The 19,685-nt window shown below is 50.5% G+C and overlaps 1 protein-coding gene and 1 long non-coding RNA gene across 2 annotated transcripts in view; both read left to right on the top strand.

The window, feature by feature from the left end:
- The first annotated feature begins 218 nt into the window (after positions 1-218).
- On the top strand, positions 219-4,728 carry LOC135446115 (uncharacterized). The gene is made up of 3 exons (XR_010439670.1): positions 219-1,207; positions 1,822-2,104; positions 2,288-4,728. It is a non-coding gene; the product is annotated as an uncharacterized LOC135446115 (long non-coding RNA).
- Positions 4,729-5,044: 316 nt separating this feature from the next.
- KIZ (kizuna centrosomal protein) overlaps positions 5,045-19,685 on the top strand; it is a 28,882-nt gene continuing 14,241 nt past the window's right edge. The window contains 9 exon segments of the mRNA XM_064709628.1: positions 5,045-5,117; positions 5,120-5,258; positions 6,955-7,017; positions 8,344-8,491; positions 10,409-10,498; positions 13,835-14,156; positions 14,909-15,125; positions 18,503-18,637; positions 19,128-19,292. Of these exon segments, the coding sequence (XP_064565698.1) occupies positions 5,045-5,117; positions 5,120-5,258; positions 6,955-7,017; positions 8,344-8,491; positions 10,409-10,498; positions 13,835-14,156; positions 14,909-15,125; positions 18,503-18,637; positions 19,128-19,292 (1,352 nt within the window).

The following is a 19,685-nucleotide window of genomic DNA, read 5'->3' on the forward strand; positions in this document are numbered from 1 at the left end:
TGTCCATTCAAACTTGGATATCACTGCACTGGAGGATTGGGAGAAGCAGGGTGCAGGACTCACCCCAGGTGGGAGCTGGGCTGGCTGCACAGGCAGCGCTTCCTCAAAGCACTCCCAGGTCTGGGCATTCAGCTCCAGACCTCTGGCAGAAGTGAGACTGGAACAGAGGCAGCAATAAAGCTGTGCCCAGGCAGGAGGTTGGGGCTCCCTACAGCGCGAGCTCAGAGCTCCACGCTTTTTCTCCTCCTGCTGATCCTCTCACTTTTATTTTTCCACCTGCTGACCCGCAGGTGTTCCTGCTGAGACATAGACGTGGTGGTGGGCATGTTTGAATGCTGGGCTGTGAGGAGGGCAGGGATCCTCGAGGGACCCCGTGTTTGTCTGTGTGTCTGTCCCAAGAGCCGCGCCCGGATCCTGGCCCCACACACCACATGGCTCACCCAAGTGCCTCCCTTTGTTTCAAACTCTTGGAGCCTGGAGCACTTGTTGAACCTGACCACGAGTGCATCAAAGTGGCTGACAATTAGGAAAAAAACAAATATCATTTGAGGTGGTTTTGGACGGAATCCAATCATACATAGATGGGCTCGTTGCTGTTGTTATCATTTTGAATATTCCTCATAGTTGGGATATTTGCGCTGTGCAGCGGCGTCCCCGGCACAGCAAACATTGCGTTATCTCTCTGTGCAAAGGCTCCATTAATCACACCAGACAATGGGCCAGACACATCCCTTTGAGCCTGGTGCTGGGATCCTCCGGGCTTTTCACCTTGTCCAAACGCTTCATCCCTGTCAATGCAGGCAGCATCTCTTCAAAACCAAGGGCTCTGAACTGTGGGACTGACAGGAAAATGTCTAATTCAGTTAAAAGAATTCCCCAGTTATTTTATATTTTCCCTTTGATTTTTCATGGCTTGTAGAAGCTAAACTTTTTCAGTCTTTCCGTCTGTACATGAGATCAATCCAGTAATTTGTTAAAACACTAATGAAATTGCCTGATAGATCTGTGTCCTTTAAAGCAGCAGCAGCAGTGGCAAGCACTGAGATTGAGCAGGATGGAGTGGCCTGGCCAAGCCGTGGCCCCGCTGGCAGGAGCTGCAGAGTGGACAGCAGAGGGAACACAGCTTGGTGGTGAAGGTGCTGTTCTCCTGAAAGAGGATCCTGGCAAAAACATGGCTTGGTGCCGGGGACAACACGCTGAAGGCGAGGTAGGACCTTGTGTGCTGGGAATAGGTGTGGGTGCATGTCCCCTTTTCCTCACTGCAGTGTCCCCTTTTCCTCACTGCAGCAGGACAGTCGGGCACAGGGAATCCTGAGAGCCCCCAGAGGGATGGTCTCCATCCCACATCTGTGAGGAGGGGAGCTCGCGGTGCCTGTGGCAGGCTTTGCCTTGTGCTGGGTTCTGTCTCCTCAGGTCAGGCTGCAGCTGAGCAGGACCCTGGTCCCCCTAGCCATGGGACCCCAAGGGGCACTTGTGGCACTGGGTTTGGCTGTGTGTTGTGAGCCATTTCTGCTCCTTGCAGTCTGTTCACTGCAGGCGTGAAGGACATGCTCCAAAATGAGCCAAAATACCCTCTCCTGAACAGAAATACACCAGAACTGGTTCAGCTTGGGGAACTCAAGTTGAAGGAGCCGTGGCGCAGGGCGCTCACGAGTGTGAGGTGTAGATGCTTTCAGGGAAGATGAGGGTGGAACCCTTTGGCTGTGCATGGTCAGGTTTGAACTCAGCCTCTGGGCTCACATCTCAGAAAGCCTGAATTCAGTTCTCATTTTTCCAGGGATGAGGAAACTCAACACTGTCAATCTCCTCTTTCCTCTTCAGACAGCGGCAGACACTTGAATGGAGGCTCCTCGTGTTTGCAGCCTGGTCACACGAGTGACTGAGACCCGAAATCTCCCTGACATCCTCTCTGGATGCTTTGCCTTGGAACAGCCTCATTCATGCCACACCTGCTCCCTTCCGTTTGTGGAGCCTTCTATGCTGCACTGGACACTGGAAAAGCACTTGGAGATGGCTGGAGAAGGAAGGGGACATCCTGGAAAATGGTCTCTAAACCAGGCCCTTCCCTGTGCCATGACTTTTCTGGGGCTCATTAATATCAGTGGTATGTGCTTATATCTCAGTTCTCCAGGATTAATTAAAAATCCACAGACAGTGACATGCCTAGGGGCTTTTCAATTATGTCACTTTTGGCTAAGGCCCTTACATTTGTAATAAACATGACATGCTTGTAACTGCTGCGGTCTCCAGGTTTTTGTGTACTCAGCCGTTGTGTTCTGCGTTCCAGGTTCCTGCTGGAAGAACTCTGTCACCTTCCCTGAGGCAGCAGAGCTGAGGCCAGACGTGGTGTGCGCTGCTTGTGCATCAGACATGAGTAATAACAAGTTTGGAGGAACTGTACCACTTAATAAAAGCATTTTATTACATTTAAATGTATTAAAATGTGAACATTAAATTCAACACGCTAATTACCGCTCCCAGGCATTGCCGCTGACAGGAAATGGATCCTCACAATTGCTCTGCTGAGATCACTCACTGCTGTTACTGCTCTTTGGTTCCTGGTGTGTTATTAGTGCTCTGCATTTGGGACTTGAGTCATTAACAAAAAGGACTGGGGTTGGGCATTATGTAAATTCTGTATGTTTTCACACAGCTACCGGGGCCTGTGTTATGTGTCTCATTGACAAAAAGAAAAGCAAATGCATTTGGCTCTGCCCTGGCTTGTGGGCAAGGGATCTCAGGGGTCACCCAGGCACAGAGAGGGAAAACCTCTTCATAACACATCTCTGTGTTTCTGCAAATCCCTTTCCAGGGCAATTTGTGTCCCCCCCACCCCACTTGCTGCATGTGCCATGACACCCTGCAACGAACACCAACAATTCCTGCTCTGAAGGAGTTTCCCACTTTCCTGGGAGCCAGGAGCTTCCCATTCCTGCAGCAGGCATGCGCAGCACATGGATCCATTGCCCTGGAAAACTGGGAAAGCCTGCCAGGGGTCTCTGGTAGGTGAGAGGCCTGTGGCCAAGTGCTCAGCTCCGTGAGGCCAAGCCCACATGTTCTGGGATATGGTTACTTCCCAGAGGAAAGGGGGATGCTAGAGGACACGTGGCTGCCTCCCTAAATGAAAAAGAGTGTAAAGCTGTTCAGATTAGTGCACATCAATCCCTGCACTGGAATCAAGAGATGCTTTGGTTTGGCAGCACTGGGGACAAAGCCACCATTTCGTTCAAAGTGTACTTAATGCGACAGAAGGAGGCAGCTTCCTTTGACAGTTTTACAGCTCTTATCAGATTACATCAAAATTAAATTAAAACAATCTAAAAGAAGTGTGAAGTACTGCAGGGAGAACACAAATAAAACACTCCTCTTTGTAGGCTTTCAGGGAAGGGACCACATTCCTTATCAGGGATGGGAGGATGGAGATTATTCTTGAGTCAGTTACGAGCCCAGGGGCTGCGGTGAGCACTGAGACACGGAACAAAGTGGGAAATACATTGGGAGACCAGGCTAAGGCTCCTTATTTTCTTATTTTTCATTAAATAAATTGCAGGATGTTGAGCCCTGCTGCAGTATAACACCCTTAAGCCCCACCCTGAGGTTCATAGTGAATCAAAACCTCCCAGGGCTGCCCAGGAGATAAACTGTGCAGCCCAATGGGTCAGGGACCATCAACCCCTTTCCACCAAATCCTCAAAACTGGAATAAGGCTTCCCATTTTTTCAGTTTGGGAATAAGACTTCCAGTGGGCTCAGGATTTCAGACAGTGCTGGAAGCGCCTGGAAGTTTTGCACTGTTTTAGGTGTTCTTTTAGCGAGCACAAATATTTCTGAAAGCAGAGCCAGATTTCACCTGTGGGCCCTTGTGAAGGTGTGAGGGAGACCTCCAAAACACATCTTTGCTTTCAGTAAACAGAAGAAGGGGGGAGAACAGTCTTCATGACAAGTGCTCTATAGGGGAATGCAGTAATAAAGGGCTCCCAAATCCTCTGCTGGGCATTCCTGGAGTGGGAAAGCTCCGACTCAAGCCAGTGTTCTCCATACTTTGTTGAGCTGGGTATTTAGATGAACACACATCTGAGCCAGGCTGATTTGGGGACAGCCGGGTGCCACTACATCCATTCCACAGAGTTTTTCACTCTGAGTTTAAATCCATGAAGCTGAGCTGGAGGCTGCAGGTGTTGGAAACATCAGGAATGCTGCTGGATCACCAAATCCAGTCTAGGAACCCCAAAAGCTCCCGATTTCCCCAAGGCCAAGGCATGTCCCCAGCCAGAGCCTCCAGCTCCAGCTGAGCTTTCATGTGTCTGTTCTTGGCCAGAAGTTCTAACGAAGCGTAATTACTGTGATGATCTCGCACTAATTGTACTCTGATTGCCATCCTAATTATGCTTAAGCATTTCACTGCTCTCTGCAATTTTGTCTATTGATGTATCGCTTCTCCTTCATTTCAATTATTCCCGCGCTATTCAGATTTTATTGGGGCCCTGGAATTTAAACGCTCATTTGGCAACTTCCTTTCAAAGGGATTGAAGTTTTTATCTGGAAATGAAAGGCGGGCGTTCTGTTTTCATTCTCCAGCTGGAGATGTGAATGCAGGGCTGGAGATGGCTCTGCCTGACTGTGGCTTCTCCAATATGAATTTTGGAGAGGTGACAGCACCAGAGGGACACTGGCACTCCAGAGGACGGGGAAATCAGGGGGGCTTTCTTATTGAAAACCATGGTGTACAATAAACTCGGCAAAGCCAACTGTAACTGTTCAGCAGCTTCCAGTTATTTTTTGGATTGGCGCTTTGCAAATTTCCCCCTTTTCCTGTGACATGGATAGGTGCCCTCCAGCACCAAGCCGGGGGCTCAGGTAACAACGTGAGGGTGAGAGATGGGCTGACGATAAATAATTACTGAAAAATAAAAAAAAAAAAAAAGGAAAAAAGGAAAAAAAAAATAACAAAAGAAAAAAAAAAGAAAAGAAAAAAAAAGGGAAAAAAAAGTCTTCAAGGCTTCCAAAGCGCCTCTGGGCGGCGCAGGCCGCGCCCGCCCGTCCCCATGGCAACGCGGGGCGGCACTTCCGGGGTCCCGCGCGGGGCACGGCGGGAGCCGCACGTGGGCACCGGCGGAAACCGGGATCGGGATCGGCACCGGGATCGGGAACGGCACCGGGATCAGCGCCAGGATTGGGGCCACTGGGACCACCCCCGGGCACCGGCGCCCCCGGGATGCGCAGCCCCGCGCCAGGTGAGCCGGGTCCCCCCGCGGGATGGTTGGGGTTCGGTTCCCGCCCAGGGAGGGCGGATGCTTTTCCCGTCCTTGTTCTCATTCATCTCCTTTTTATTTTCCCCTTGGATACTAAGTTCTAGAGGGCTGGGAAGTCAGTCAGCAAAGATTCGGCTCCTGACAGATGGAGCACGGCGGGACGTGTAACTGGACTTTAAATCCCCTCTCAGATTGTTTATGGCCGGGGTTTATTCCTGGTGCTGGGCCCTTGTCCAGCCCCACGCCCGGGGGTTTGTTTGCTGTGCCTGCCCCAGGAGACCTTCCCTGGGTATCCCTGCCTGCCTGAGCGGCTGCTGCGGCAGAAAAAGCTGAAAAACCCTCTCTGGTGGGGAGGGAATGGGTTTTGGGGAGCTGAGGAACGCAGTGTGCTCCCTGCAGGATGGAGAGGTGGGAAATGGGGATCAGAGCACACATCAGATCACATCCATCGGCTTCTTTGTCCCTTAGGATATCTGTGTTCTCCACTGAGGCAGGAAAATTACTTGGAGAAGTGTGCAGGAAAATTACTTGGAGAAGTGTAAAAGCAAGATCTTGAAAACTGCGTGTGCTTGGCTGTCCGTTGCCTAAGGGGAAATGGAAGGGATGAGATCCCAGATGGAGCGGGGCTGTTAAATTGTGCACATTTAACACGCAGCCCTGATCCTGCTCCAGGTGCTGCCAGGATCGCATGGCTCAAAGGGATGCCTTGATCTCCCAGATAGAGAGGCAGGAAGGGTTTTTCCTGTTTCCCTTCTCTGCAGGGAAACTGTGAAGGGGTGTCTGTGTGTGTAGGGAGAGCCCAAATCCATGAAAAAGTGTTGGGATGTGTGATGTGCCCTTTGCTGCCTAATGACAGCCTGATGCTGTTCCTGAAGAGGCTTTGCTTGTGGCAGAGTTTGCAGGGTGAATCTGCTGGAATCCTCTCTTGGTTATTTTCAGTTTTTCCCTCAGGGCACGGTTGTTCATCCTCGGGTGCAATTTGGAGCTGTTTAATAATGGCAGCTTTACTCTGTTCCCAAAACCACCTTCCCTGTGGGATGGCTTTGGGAGAGGTGTGGGTGACTTTGTGGTTTGGCATGTGTTTGGCAGTGCCATGGTGGCTCCACAGGCTCTCAGCACCACCAGGATTCCTGGTGGACACTCATTCCTGCAGCAGTGCTGCAAGTGGGGCTCACCTGCCAGGAGGGAAATATGAGCTTGGTTTCAAGTTGAGTTCCTAAATAAAATACTTGACTGGCATGTGGGGTCTGTGAGCTGGGAGGGGTTTTGGAAGTGTGTTCTAGTCCATCCCTGTGGCAGGTTCAGGGCAGCTGTCCTGGGAACAATTTCCAACCGTTTCTTGCATGGGAGGGAGTCTGTTGTGGGATTGTGGGGCAAGAAAGGGAGGAATGGGCTTGGGAACTGCCCATGGTGGGGTTCAGAGCCCTTCCTGGGTCGTCTGGGATCTCTGGATGATTTGGTGCATCCCATGTGGATTTTAGGCATCTCTTCCCTTGCCAGCAACCCTGTTCCAGTGAGGAACAGAGAGCAGGGTGGAAGTTTGGAGTTGTTCAGAGCTGGGCTGGCAGATGAGTCTGTAACTCCCAGCAGATCTGACCTCTCTGCTCAGCAAGGGCTGTGCCCTGCAAAACCCCCACGTTCTGGTGTTTGGAGATCTCAGATGGTGAAATGCTTTTATCTCACTGTGTGTTGTTTTCTTCCAGTGAAGCCAGAAGGCTGGAATTAGGAAGGCAGAGAATGGAATACACAATGGCTGATCCACACCTGTAAGCCTGTTTAAAAGCTTCTTAGGGGGTTATTTTATTTTAGTTACAAAGGTTTAGTTATCTTGGAATGCCTTCAGAATGTTGTCTTGAAGGTATTTCAGTAATAATACATTTATATTCATGTTAATTGTAATGCAAAAGTCATGTCTTCAGGTTATTGATGAAATAGCTGCAGCAGTAACATAAATGCCTCATTCTATGGATACTAAAATCTTGGGAATAACTAATGTGCAGCTTGGCTTTATCCTGTTTTTACAAAATCACCACAGCTTAGTCCATGCTGGAGAATCCCAGGGTCTTAGAAAGTTGAAAGCCTTAAGAAGCCCTAGGGGGTATTCCAGGTTCTGGTCCTGTTCTTTGGATTCTTTCTACAGCAGTTATTTAATGTAAATTGCTTGGACGGACAGTCTGTACAAAAAAACACCAAAAAAACAAACAAACAAAAAAAACCACCAAACCCAAACCTAAACAGCAAACCAAAGGAAAAAAAAATAAAATCCAGAAGTCCCAACAACCAGATAGGACTGAGAAGTGTCATCCAATGTTCCATTCCTTTCTTCAGAGGTGTTCTGTAAAGCTCCAGGGACTGAGTGCTGGGTGCTGTGGGAGCCCCTCTTCTGAAAGGTGCAGAAAATGCAGATACAAATTAAAGAAAAAAATATCTGGACAGGTGGGGCAGCATCACATGTACTTTGTTTCCTGGTTTTATTAGATTTGGTTTAATGTAACAGGTTTAGAGCTGCAGTTTCTCTGAACATCTTGAGGGCTTTGGGTTTCGGTTTCCCTCCTGGCTGAAGGGGAGCTGTGAGACAGGGCCATCTTTGGTGCCCATTTCCCTGTGTTGGCACAGGGAAGGCACATCAGGAAAAAGGTCTGTCATCAGGAAAGGGAATCTGGTTTGTAGGTGTGAGAGAGCTGGGTCAGATGGATTTCCAGTGCCCCTCTTGGTGGCACCATGGATTTAGGCAGCTGTGAAACCGCAGCTTCGCTGTTCCCGTTTGGGTGACTTCCAGAACACGTTCCTCTGCTAGTTTTCATTTTGATTTAATGGCATAGGAGTGACTAGCACATAATCCATTTAAAACACAGTTAGAGAAGATTTTTTATGTGTTTACCCTTTGGAACACCAAAGCCCCCATATACATCTGCAGATAAGTGGCACATATATATTTATATAAATGTAGGTGTGCAGAAGAACGAGTCTTCTCCTTTTTGGTGTCTGGGGCAGCTCCCTCAGTGTTGGTGTGTGTGTCTGAGGCAGAGTGATTGTGGTGGATGCTTTTGGTTTATTTTCACACTTTCAAGTGCCTGTTCTTTGCCCTGCAGAGCGAGGCAGAAGCTGCAGAGGCACCTGGAAGCAGTGTCGGCACGGCAGCAGCTGGCCCTGCGCCGGAACCAGGCCCTGCGCCGGGAATTCCTGCAGCTGGAGGCTCACATGGAAACCACAGGCTGGGAGAGCATCTGGAAGATGGAAGTATCTTCCTATAAGACTTGATCATGGGTGTTTGCTGTTGTTATGCAGGAATCTCCTGGTATGTCCTAGAGCTGGAAGCAAACTCCGTCAGAGTCTGTATGTCAGATTGTAGGATAGACAGGTGTGAAGTACCCCAGATTCAAGAGATGCTGTAAGAAAAAGCCAAGCTCTGAGGTTTCTTGAATCACATTATTATTATGTTGTTGTTGTTGTTGTTTTCCCCTAAAGTACAGTTTGGGATGTTGCAAAGTGATGACTCCAGATTTTTAAAAATGAAGTTGCAACGTCTGCTTGTGCCACTGATGCATGGAGCCAGGTTTTTGAGGGAGCACAGTCTGGGAGGGAAATTAGTTCATTCCTGCTTTCTAAGAGCAGTGGCACTCCTCAGAAACACTTGGCTGTGTTTATTTCTCACACAGCCATAGCCTGTTGGATCTGGTGACATTCCCAGAACATCTTTCCCTGGCTGCAGTGCAGTAGCCCAGAATTCAGAGCCTTTCCCTGGGGTGTGCCATTCCCTGCCTCTGATTTTTACTTGTTACTTGAAGCAAAGCAGGAAGGGGGCTGTGTTGCAGTGCCAGCTTTCCCCTGCTGTTTTGAAGGGGATTTTCCTCCTCAGCAGCCCTGGTACACACCAGTCTGCCCAGTGTCAGGGCTGGTGGCTCTGACACCTGCTGCAAGTCCCAGTCCCAGTGCCACAGGTCGAGCTGCACGTGGGGCTTTTGTTCAGTGGGGTTTTTGTTCAGTCCTTCCATTTCTGTGTTCCTGTGCCATCCATTTTATCTTTGCCAAGTTACAGTTACTTTTCAGAGCTGCTGAACAAATGACATCTCCTCCGTGTTAGTTATGGAAAGCAGGAGAGTTATGGAGCATGCAATCATTTAATCTATCATGGGAGCACACAGGAAGAAATTATTGCTGTTTTCTCTCCTTTTTTTCCATAGAGAATGCCCTTTAGGAATGCTTTATCACAACTCTGTGCCCATTTATTACGTGGCTGTAGCTCACAAACCTCCTTTTGTTTCTGAAAGATGCACTTTTGCTCCCTGTGTTTGGTCAGTAATTTTTAGGAGTATAAATAAATTCACTTCAGCTTTCAGCAAAATCCAGGAGTTACATCTGAGTTTCTTTTGAGCATCTTAGCTCCTCACATGGTGAAGTTTTGTTTCCTAAAATTCCATGTTTGGGTTTCCTGAGTGGCTCCTATCTGGGAGCGGAGTGAAGGGCAGAGGCAGGCGAGTTAATTGTGTGAAGGATTCATTCCCAAGCCTGTTCCCTGATGCAGCACAGGTCCTGTAGCTCTTTCAGTGTGTTTTCAGCCTCAGTGTGCTGCTGCTGGGGGCTGCAGTTAGCAGCATGCAGGATTAATTGCAGGTGCTGCCCAGCTCCTCTCCCAACTCTGCTCCAATAAACCCCAGAGTGCAGCAACAGAGCCTTCCCTGCAGGGCTGCTCTCTGGAAATTCTGCCAGGGATTGTTCCTCACAACAGCCCAGCCAGTTTTAAGATGGGGTGTGAAAAACACATTGTGGAGCTTGTTTCATCCCAAGGGATGGGTACACACCACAGCAGCAATATTTTGGTGCTACAGGTGCTGGTTGGGATGCAATAAATACAATAAATAAATAAATACAATAAAATGAGCCAACAGGTTATTGCTGTTCTGCGGGATTCTAAATGATGAGCATGAATAAATGTGTATGAAAGCCCTGCAGCAGATTGTGTACAGGCCACGCTGCCTGGGCAGGGGAGCGGAAAAATGAGGAGCAAATGAGATCCCTGCTTTTAAATATGGTCTGAGTTAAAAAGGCTGTGGGGGCTTTGCATGTAAAGGTGCACGTTTTGCAAAGTGATGTCTCGGGCTGGGGGGGGTTGTTCGGCCTCCAGTTTTGTGTGACGGATTTGTTCCCTTGTAGGAGCGGTACGGAAGGGAAATTAAAAACCTGTTATCCCTTCGAGAGGGCAGCTTGTCAGCAGGAGGTGGCAAGGAGGCAGGACCCAGCAAGCAGGTAATGGGGGGGAAATGGGCTTTATTCAAACTGTGCTCTCCTTGGAGCTGCACAGCCTTTCCATGGGGATTGCAGTGCTGGCACGTGCAGTGTGAAATTGTGTGTAGCACCCGAGAGAAGGAGAACCACCAGTAAAAAGTGCAATAGTTTCATCCAGAGAGCCGGAATTAAAAAAACCTCTGACTGTTTGCACACGTCTTCTTGTTGGCTTTTATAATTCCTGTGCTGGATGGTGTGGAGATGGTCGTGACCGAGGAGGAAATGTTCCTAATGAGGGATATTTGCAGAACTGCAGCCGAGGAGCCGTGTGCTGTGTTTATAATTTTGTGTGTTTTGACCTTTCCTCAGAAGGAGCAGAAGGAGATTGCATATCTAAGGAACAGACAAAAAGACTGACAAGGAATACTTAAATATCTGCTGCCATATATCTGCAGTAATGCAGGCTCCTAATCCCTCCTCCTATCTCCATATAAATGATACAGTTCAAGACCAGAGCTGTTTTCTCCACTAAAAGCAGCAAAGCTCTTTTAGATGAAATGTCTAAAAACATCTTGTAATAACTTGGAGCATGCTGGCAAGAGTAGTCACTTGTGACTGTGTGTGGAAGCCCCTCAGCCAGGCGGCGCCGGAATAGGCAGGACGGGAGCATCACTCCATTATTCCGAGGAGCCGGCAGCACGCGCGTCCCTTAGGCTACAGCATTCATTAAGGAAAGCTTACTGGGCTGAAAGCTGGGAACAGATGATAACGGGATATGATTTTCATATTTAATGCATTCCTTGGAAGAGTGTGTGTGCTGCAGATTGATAGAAGAATCAACTGCTACTTTACTAAAAGACTTTCTAGTTTGCCCTATAGCTACCGATGGAATCATTCAGCCAAGAAATTAACTTTTTCCCCTTTTACCTGCTTTATGTATCTGCTAAGCAGGCTGCTGGCTGCCAGGGAATGTTATTATGCAGTTAAATGTTTGGTATTTAAGACTCTTATCAGAAAAGAAACAGAGGCCACACTATTTTGTTTTTATAGTAGGAGGAAGGTTTTTGGTTTCCTTTCTTCAGTGCATTAGCAGTCGTTAATCTGAGTTTATAGGAAGTTTTCCCCATAGATTAAAAAGTTAAAAACCTTGAATTTAGAGCGTTCTTTAAACTGTAATACACAAAGCAGTGAAGCCTAGCAGCCTTGACCTATATAGGCAGGCCTGTGGCAGGGTGCAAATTGTGGTTTGAACTGGGAGGTGTTGTGGGGAAAGGTGAGTTTATTTTGGAATGTGAGCTGTCCAATTAGGGCAGGCAGTGTGGCAGATGGGATTTCCAGCTGATGGAAAAGTTGTCATCAGTACTAGAGCATCAAAGGCTTGTGCTGTGACTTGAGGGTTGAAAAACTGTGGGCAGGATTTTGGCACTATGACAGTGTGGTGTGTACCCAAAAATGTCAAATTGTGTATAATAATGGATTGGATTGTTGATTCCTTTATCCCCTTCCTCCTCCTCTTCCCTACTAAAATACAGGTAACTTCAGCTACATTGTGTGTTTTTGTCATGTCCCTGTGGTGTGTTTCAGCTCTTAATTCTTTTTTTTTCACATCAATTGTGCTGCTTCTGTCCAAAGCACAGGAGTTTGTTCTCAGTGATGTGGCACTGAGTCGGTCACAGAGAGAGTGTGCAGTCAGCACGTGGGATGTCCAGATACAGCTTGTGGAACTGGTTTTATTTCCCAGCCCTGGGATTGGGATGGGCTTCCTTCAGGCTGGTTGGGATGCAGTGACTGATGACTCCCTCAGTGACATCTTGGGGGGTCACCTCTGGGCCTTGGGGACCCAGGAGGACAATCCCAGAACCAGCAATATCCCAGTGCTGAAGCACCTCCAGGAATGTCTGGCACATTCCTGAGCCATGGGAAATGTGCACTTTTGGCTCCCAGTGTCAAGGGGAGTCCTTAAGTTCAGAAGTCCCACCCTGAAGAGCTCCTTCCCAGCTGGCAGAGCTGTACAGCCCAGGCTCCTGGATCCCCTGTGCTGGGAAGTCAGCTTGGAACCTCTTCCTTGGAGCCTTCAGAACATTTTGGGCGTGCTGGAGCCTCCCAGGAACACCTGTGGGTGGCAGAGTCCCTTCCCAGAGAAGGGGATTGATAGGAGTGAGCTGTGCCTGTGCCTGTTTGAAATCCATTTGTTTTGGAACAGTGCATCCAGGAGCTGCCAGAGCCGAGCAGGAGGCGTTTGAAAGCACCAAATCCCACGCCTGAGAAGTAATTAGGAGGAACCTGAGAGCAGTGGTGATGGAATAAGCTGTGAACTTAATCTGAGTGGCAGACCTTTGCTACTGCTTAAAATGACTTCATGGCTTTTTGTTCTGCTCCTTGTTACGTGGAATTTGAGCTTTTTTAAGGAACCTTAGTCACAGAGCGGACAGGATGCCTTTGTTTCCTTTCAGCTGGGCTTGGCAGCTGACTTGGTGTGGGAGGAAGAGGTCAGGCAGTGAAAGAGATGGGAGAGGTGTGGAGGTGACTGCAAATTGTGCTGCTGGAATTTGGGGCTGGAGAGGAAGCCCTGCTCAGTGTGCACAGTGGCATTACTTTGGCTACTTTTGGCTTTGTATAAACTGGCCATGACCTCACAGCAGTTGTGGTGACAGCAGCCATTCCTCCTAAATTGTCCTGATTGAGTGGGTTTGCAAAGGAGAAGAGGCAAGTGTTAGAACAAAGGGATTTGGCAGCAGAGTGGTTGTGTCCTGGAGCTGGTTTTGTGCAAGTTCAACAGTCCTTGGAGGAAAGTGCCATTCAAAATGTGTCTGCTCTGTGTCCTGTGTCACCTGGTGGGAAAGGCTATGTGACTGCCATGGGAGGAGCAGGAGGGAGACAGTGAAACTGAGTTTTGCCTTGTTGCATGGTGTGAGGGAAGCTGGATCTGCTGTGTGGTTCACACATGGAACACGATGGTCCCTCTGGGCCTTGTGGGCAACTCTAAATGTGGTGCTTTGGTCCAGGGTCTCCAAAGCTGTGGAGGATCCTAATCCCACAGGTTTGACTCTGTAAAATCCAGTCACCATTTAGATGGGTTTGAGTCCTTGGTGTGTGGGGGTCCCTTTTGGCTGGGCTGGGGGTGCAGGCAGCTTCTGCCACTGGATGTTTTGGAGCTTTAATGCAGGCCTGGGCCCTCATTTCACACTCTGACCCACAGGCTGTGTGCCAGGGGTTGTGTCATATTAATGCCACAGCAAAGTCTTGAATTCTGTGGCACTTTTCAGAGCCCAGCATGCCACCCTCAGGAAGCTCCATGTGCCACACACAGTTTGTGTCCTGTTTGTCTCCTCAGCCATGTCCCTCTGTGTGTTTCAGGTGCTGCAGGCCGGAGGACAGGTGGGAATTGGCACCAATGCAGCCGTGCCAGGAGAACTGGGCTATCCAGCAGCAGCCTTGCAGGGCTGCCCCGCATCAGCTGCCTTGGCCACAGGAGGTTTGGGCTCTGAGCAGGAGCCCCCTCTGCGCTCCCCATCCCCTGATGGGCTCAGTGTGAGTCCCGAGACCGGCAGCGCTGCTGGAGAGGGTGAGGAGGGAGCAGCAGGACACGGGGACCTGGCTGCCAGCGAGGAAGGCTCTGAGCAGCTCAGCGCAGCTTCTGGTGCCAAAGCAGCCCCACCAAAGGCGGGAAGTGTTCCAGGTATGGCAGTGGTGTGTGTTCCTGTCTGCCTCCACCCCAGCCAGAGCCTGCCCACAGCTGCTGCTGCTCCTGCCCCTCTGGCACTGGGCTTGGAGCGTGGTGGCTCTTGCTCCTTTTTTGTCTCTTTGTTCTTTCCTCCTTTTGACTCCATTTCATCCCAGGCTGCTCAGCGGGACAGGGAAAGACACACTGGGGGCTGATCCTGGTCAGGGGCACTGTGAGGGAAGATTTCCTCACTGCTGTGCCCACAGAGGCCCTGGCATAGTCTAACCTCATCTGGACGGGTGTAATGTGAACCTGCTTCACCAGAGGAGTCACTTCTGGGTCAGGCTGATTCCCTTTTCCCTCAGAGCAGGTGCATGATGGCTGATTGATTCCCCCAGGGCTGATTTGGTCAGCTAGCTGGTCTCTGTGCCGAGGGGGTTTCTGAGAAGTGCCAGGTTTGTTCCCAAGCCCCAAAGGCTGCAGCCTCTCTGGACTCCCCCTTGTGAGAGGAGCGTGCAAGGACAGGGGCCAAGGGCAGGGAAACCCACAGACAGCGGGGGCACAGGGATGGATGGATGGATGGATGGACGGACGGACGGACGGATGGATGGATGGATGGATGGATACTCTCTCACACAGGGTGAACAACACGGGTAAGCTTGGTTTCAGTCCCTACACTGTGAGCTACTCCATGGTCCTGCTGATGTTTCAAGAAGAATAATTCAGGTTTTATATCTTTGATTTATTATTTTTTGTTGTTATTACAGGGGCAAAGCCTATCCTGAGCAGCTGGTGGGCTCACAGGGAGGGGAGCAGTGCCAAGCTCCCAGTCCCTGCCGGTGCTGAGGAGGAGGCGAGGCCAAGCATTCCCAGCCTGCAGCAGGAACAGGGCAGGGATGCCCAGGCTCCAGAGGGCTCCCTGCTGCCCTCACTGAACCCTCCTGCAGCCCAGGAGGAGCCCTTGGACAGCTCAGCACCACACAGGTACCACCTCCCTACCCTGTTTCCTGGGTCAGCTGGGCTGCTCAGGGCACCAGAGCTCACACCAGGTTCTCCCCTGTCCTTTAGTACCTTGTACCTGTGCTGGGCGTTCAGGGGCTTCGGGCACCTCACTGGGGTCAGAACTGGCAGGTGGATTTGTACTAAAAGGATTTGTTTCTAAAATGCAGATGATGTTCTTTAAATGTTCACAAATCTTATTCCAGTCACTCTACTTGGTAAAACTTCCACTGTTTGAACATTTTTGTTTGGAAATAGAGTAAGAGAGGACGAGGACAATTTGCTGCAGACACAGAGCCTGTCCTGTGCTGCAGGATTTTGTGGCCAGCAAATGCAGCTCCAGAGCATCGGGCTATATCCATCCCGGCAGGATTTTCAGCCCCGCAACGCCCTCATGAGACAGGGAAGTGCATCCCTGTCCTGGTGGGGCCGTGCCCACGGTGAGATGGTGCCCAGAGCTGGCCCAGGTCACCCAGGAGGGCTGGCCCGGGTCACCCGGGAGGGCTGGCAGGTCTGTAGTGGGATGTGCAAAGGAAACAGTGCTTTTACCCCTAGAGAGCAAGTGCTCCTGCAGAAGGAGTTCTCTTCTGCCAGTTGGTTGGGTTTTCCCATCTTGGTTGTTAAATCTGTTAATTCTGTACCTGGGCATGTTGTGGTGGTGCTGATATCAGTGCTGGTTTGGGTGTTGACACCTGAGCAGAAACTGGGGGTCATGGCAGAAACTTCAGTAACTTTATCCTTTCCTATTTGCATCGGGCTGTTGCTCACTATGGAAACATCATCTGATTTACATGAAAAAGCTTTCCCCCAGTCCTCCCTTTGTATCCCACCTGTTAATCACAGCAGAGCAGGCGAGAGCACCGAGTGCCTGTGTCTGTGAGAGGAGTCAGAGCCGACCCCAGCACCAGCAGTTTAACCTTGTGTTCCTCCCTGCAAGGCCTTGCTGTGCTGTGCCTGATGAGACACAGAGCAGCTCTTGAGCCCCGGAGAAATTATACACAAGGTTTGAGCGCCTGCATTGTCCCCAGCACACGGCTGGAACCGCAGCACAGAGCTCTCCTCCCGTTGTGCCAAGCTGAATGCCTCTGCTTCTCAAGGCCATGGATGTGGGATCATCACCACTGCTTGCTGGTGCTGCAGGAAAGATACAGGTTTTAATTTGCTTTACCTGAAAATGAAAAGGCAGATCCACCAGCAGGAGCCGTTCTCTTGCTGTGCTCACGGCCAGGTGAGCTTTCCAAGGCACCTGGAATGCAGCGTGCACACTTGAGCCTTGCAAAATTAATTGGCCAAAAATCTTGTGGAAAAGCTTGCAAGTGATTATTAGTGCATGAATTTCAATTGTACACGTTACACAAAGTATGGGAATGCAGCTTCCTCTGCTCTGTCACACCAGGGATTCACAACATGTGATGTCCTTCCAGTCCCCGTGGTTTTCTCTTGTGAAATTCCTGTGCTGGCTGAAGAAATGTGCTGAAATTCGCCAGATTCTGTGCATTTTTTGCCTTAAGTTGAAATATCTGTAACTTGGACTTTCCCACTGCAGCAGTGTCACTGTGGCATCAGAAGGAAGGAATTGTTCATACACTTCTGGTGAATTACCTGAAATGAGTACAAGGGATGGTGTTGAAAGGAGCAGAGACCATGGCTGACTCCAGAGGCAAAACCAGTCCTTGTTGTGTGCCAGGAAGCCACAAATTTTTATCTTCAGAGCAAATACCTCTCCTGTCCTACTGCAGAGATGCCAGCCTCTGTTTTTTAAGGAGTTTTCAGTTTTTTCCCCTGCAGTGAAGTGTTTGCAGCCGAGGCAGGGAGATGATGTTGGGAAAGGTGATTGAGCAGAAGGTTTCCATCTCGTTGCAGGTCACAGTAGGGTGCTGCAGCTTTGCTGCCTCAGTTATCAGAACTGGCGATTGTTGGCATGTTCCAGAGGATCAGAGGCTGCTCCCCTGCCTTCTCCCACCCAGCCCCACGGGAAGAGCCTGGGATGGGTTTTCTATCAGCAGCCTCCTGGCACCACGGGGCTCATGAAGGCTCCTGGTGTCCCCTCCCATGGAGCTGCTGATCCAAGGGGAAAGGCTCCGTGTCCTCTTACCATTCCCTGCAGCACCCAGCCCTTTCTTTGAGGGCTTAAACCCGGGGGGTGGCAGGCGGGGGAGAGGGTCTCTGAGAATTAGTGTGCAGAAAGATGATGACTATTTTAAGGCCTGAGCTGAGGGGGTGGAAAAAGGCAGAGCTAATGCCTGTGCTGCTTCAGCTGCATTGAGGAGGACTTAGCACAGATGGATTGTGCATTACAAAATGTAACACATAATTCAAGCTGTCAGCTTAATCAGACTGTTTCCAGGAAGCAACCTGTAAAAGAGAAGGACCTCTTGTTTGCTGACCTCTGATCCGTAGCCTGCTGCAGATTGTCATACATTTTGTTTTTCTTTATGTTGGTGTCCCTTCCTTCCCCTTCCCTTTTTATTATTGTATCCCTCTCGAGTGGCACCCTGGAAGGACCACCCAGCGGGAGGAAAACAATGGGAAACGAGCCGGCCGCTGGAATACAGGGTTTGTAAGGCTGGGGGAAAAGAGAAAGCACTGTTTAACTGCCTATGTGATCTCCCGGGCATTGTTTTGCTTATTAAATGTCTAGGAAACTCGACTAAAGACACAGCAGCCCCCACTTAATTGTTCACTGTTGCCCAACACTCGGAGGGAAAACACAGCTTTGGGCACAGCTCAGCACGAGTGTGCAAATGCTGCAAGTTTTTGTGCACAGAGCTTCTCTCTGGAGGCAGAGTAAGCCAGGGTTAACTGTGGAAACATGTCAGCTCCTCCATGTGGGGGAAAGAAAGAAAGAGAACTCTCTTTTGCCCCAGCTGCGGTGTTCATCGCTGGCGAGACCTGGGCTGGGAGCCCCACAAAGAGGCAGCCGGGGACCTGAATAGCCATTTACACCTCTGTCCCGGGATTAGCCCGCGCCATTGTTTCAGTGGTTAAGTCCTCATTTGCATCATTATAGAGGTGCAGCTTCATCAAAACCCCTCTGAGGTTCCAGGGCTGTCCCCATACCTGTAGGTGGTCACCAGATTTGTTTCGCTTGCGGAGGTGAAGGAATTAAAGTGCTCGGCACGAGTGTAATTTCCATGAAGCAATTTCCATGCAGCCCCGGCTCAGCCCGGGCTGATTTTTGGATGGTTTGCTCCTGTGCTTCCCCCTCCTACCCCTTCCTGTAGAGCTCGGGAGCGTGGTTCTTGCCGTTGGCTTTGGAAAGCTCTAATGAAGCTGTTTATTTTCCCAAGGGATGCGATGGGAATGCACTGGAACTCTGTCACACATCGTTGGTGCCTCTCACCCTGTCTGTCCATCTGCAGGTCCGGCGGGATTCGAGCCGAGCTCCAGGAGCTCTGCCAGGCGCTGCAGCTCCTGGAGGGGCTGGTGGAGAGGACGAGCCCCCAGCACCGGGCGCTGTACCAGGGCCAGCCCTCAGGGACAGCGGAGCTGCCCAGGTGAGTGAATGCAACCGGGTAACAAACGGCCCATGTGTGCCAGAAAAACACAGTAAATGGAGCAAGAGCGCCGAGGGAATCCCCAGAACTGAGTGTTGCCAAAACCAGTGGTGGAGAGCCCTCACTGTCCCTCCTCAGCCTCTGGGCCCCTAGGTGCAGAAGTGGGAATTGTGCGTAACTTTATTGACAACGATGCACAGCCTCCACAGACTCTTTTAGGTAGTGGAGGATTGGAGGATTCCTCAGGAATTAGGGAAGAGGGGCCCCAAACAGGCCCGCCCCCCAGCTTGCCACTGGAGGGGATGTGCTCAGCTTCCCTCTCCCTGGGTGGCTGCACCTGGTACATTCCAAGTGCTGAGAGTGACCTCCCTGTCCTGTCCCACATGTGTCACAGAGCACCATGATGTTTGTTTGTCCCTCTGGCTGTGCCCTGGCTGTCCTGTCTCCAGGCTGTGCTCACAGGGCTCGTCCCCCCTGCTTTGTGTTGCAGTGCTTGTGCTGGGGCCAGCGGGCTGGCTCAGGGTGACCTCGAGGTGATGGAAGCCGTGGTGCTGCGGCAGCTCCAGGCCGTGTCCCAGTCCATGCAGAGTGGGAGCCTCCCGCTGGAGAACACCAACGAGGCCGTGGGCAGAGCAGGGCAGGAGGAGCACACCAGGTATGGGGGACACAGAACCCACCAGGGCTGAGGAACATCTCTGTCCCTGCCCTGGATCCACCGAGGCAGCCAGGCCAGCACTGGCAAACGGAGCCGCCGGAGCACAGAGCCTTGTGGCACTCACAGTGCGAGCATTCAGGAGTTCGTTTATTTCCCTCCCTTCCCCAGTGGTGGCTCCTGCTCCACAGAGCAGCCCCAGAGTCCTCCCAGGTCATCTGGTCCACAGTGTCTCCCACTCTCTGGCAGGCAGGGAATTGCAGGAACTCCAGACACCTCTCAGCCAGCCATTCCCAGGATCTGAAAGTAAGGCCGACAAATGTAATTCTGAGAAGGAAATTATTCTGTTTGAGACAGAAGATGCACGTGGCCTTTGGAAACAACAAAGTGCAGTTA

Source organism: Zonotrichia leucophrys, chromosome 3, assembly GCF_028769735.1.
Source record: "Zonotrichia leucophrys gambelii isolate GWCS_2022_RI chromosome 3, RI_Zleu_2.0, whole genome shotgun sequence".
Classification (NCBI taxonomy): Eukaryota; Metazoa; Chordata; class Aves; order Passeriformes; family Passerellidae; genus Zonotrichia; species Zonotrichia leucophrys.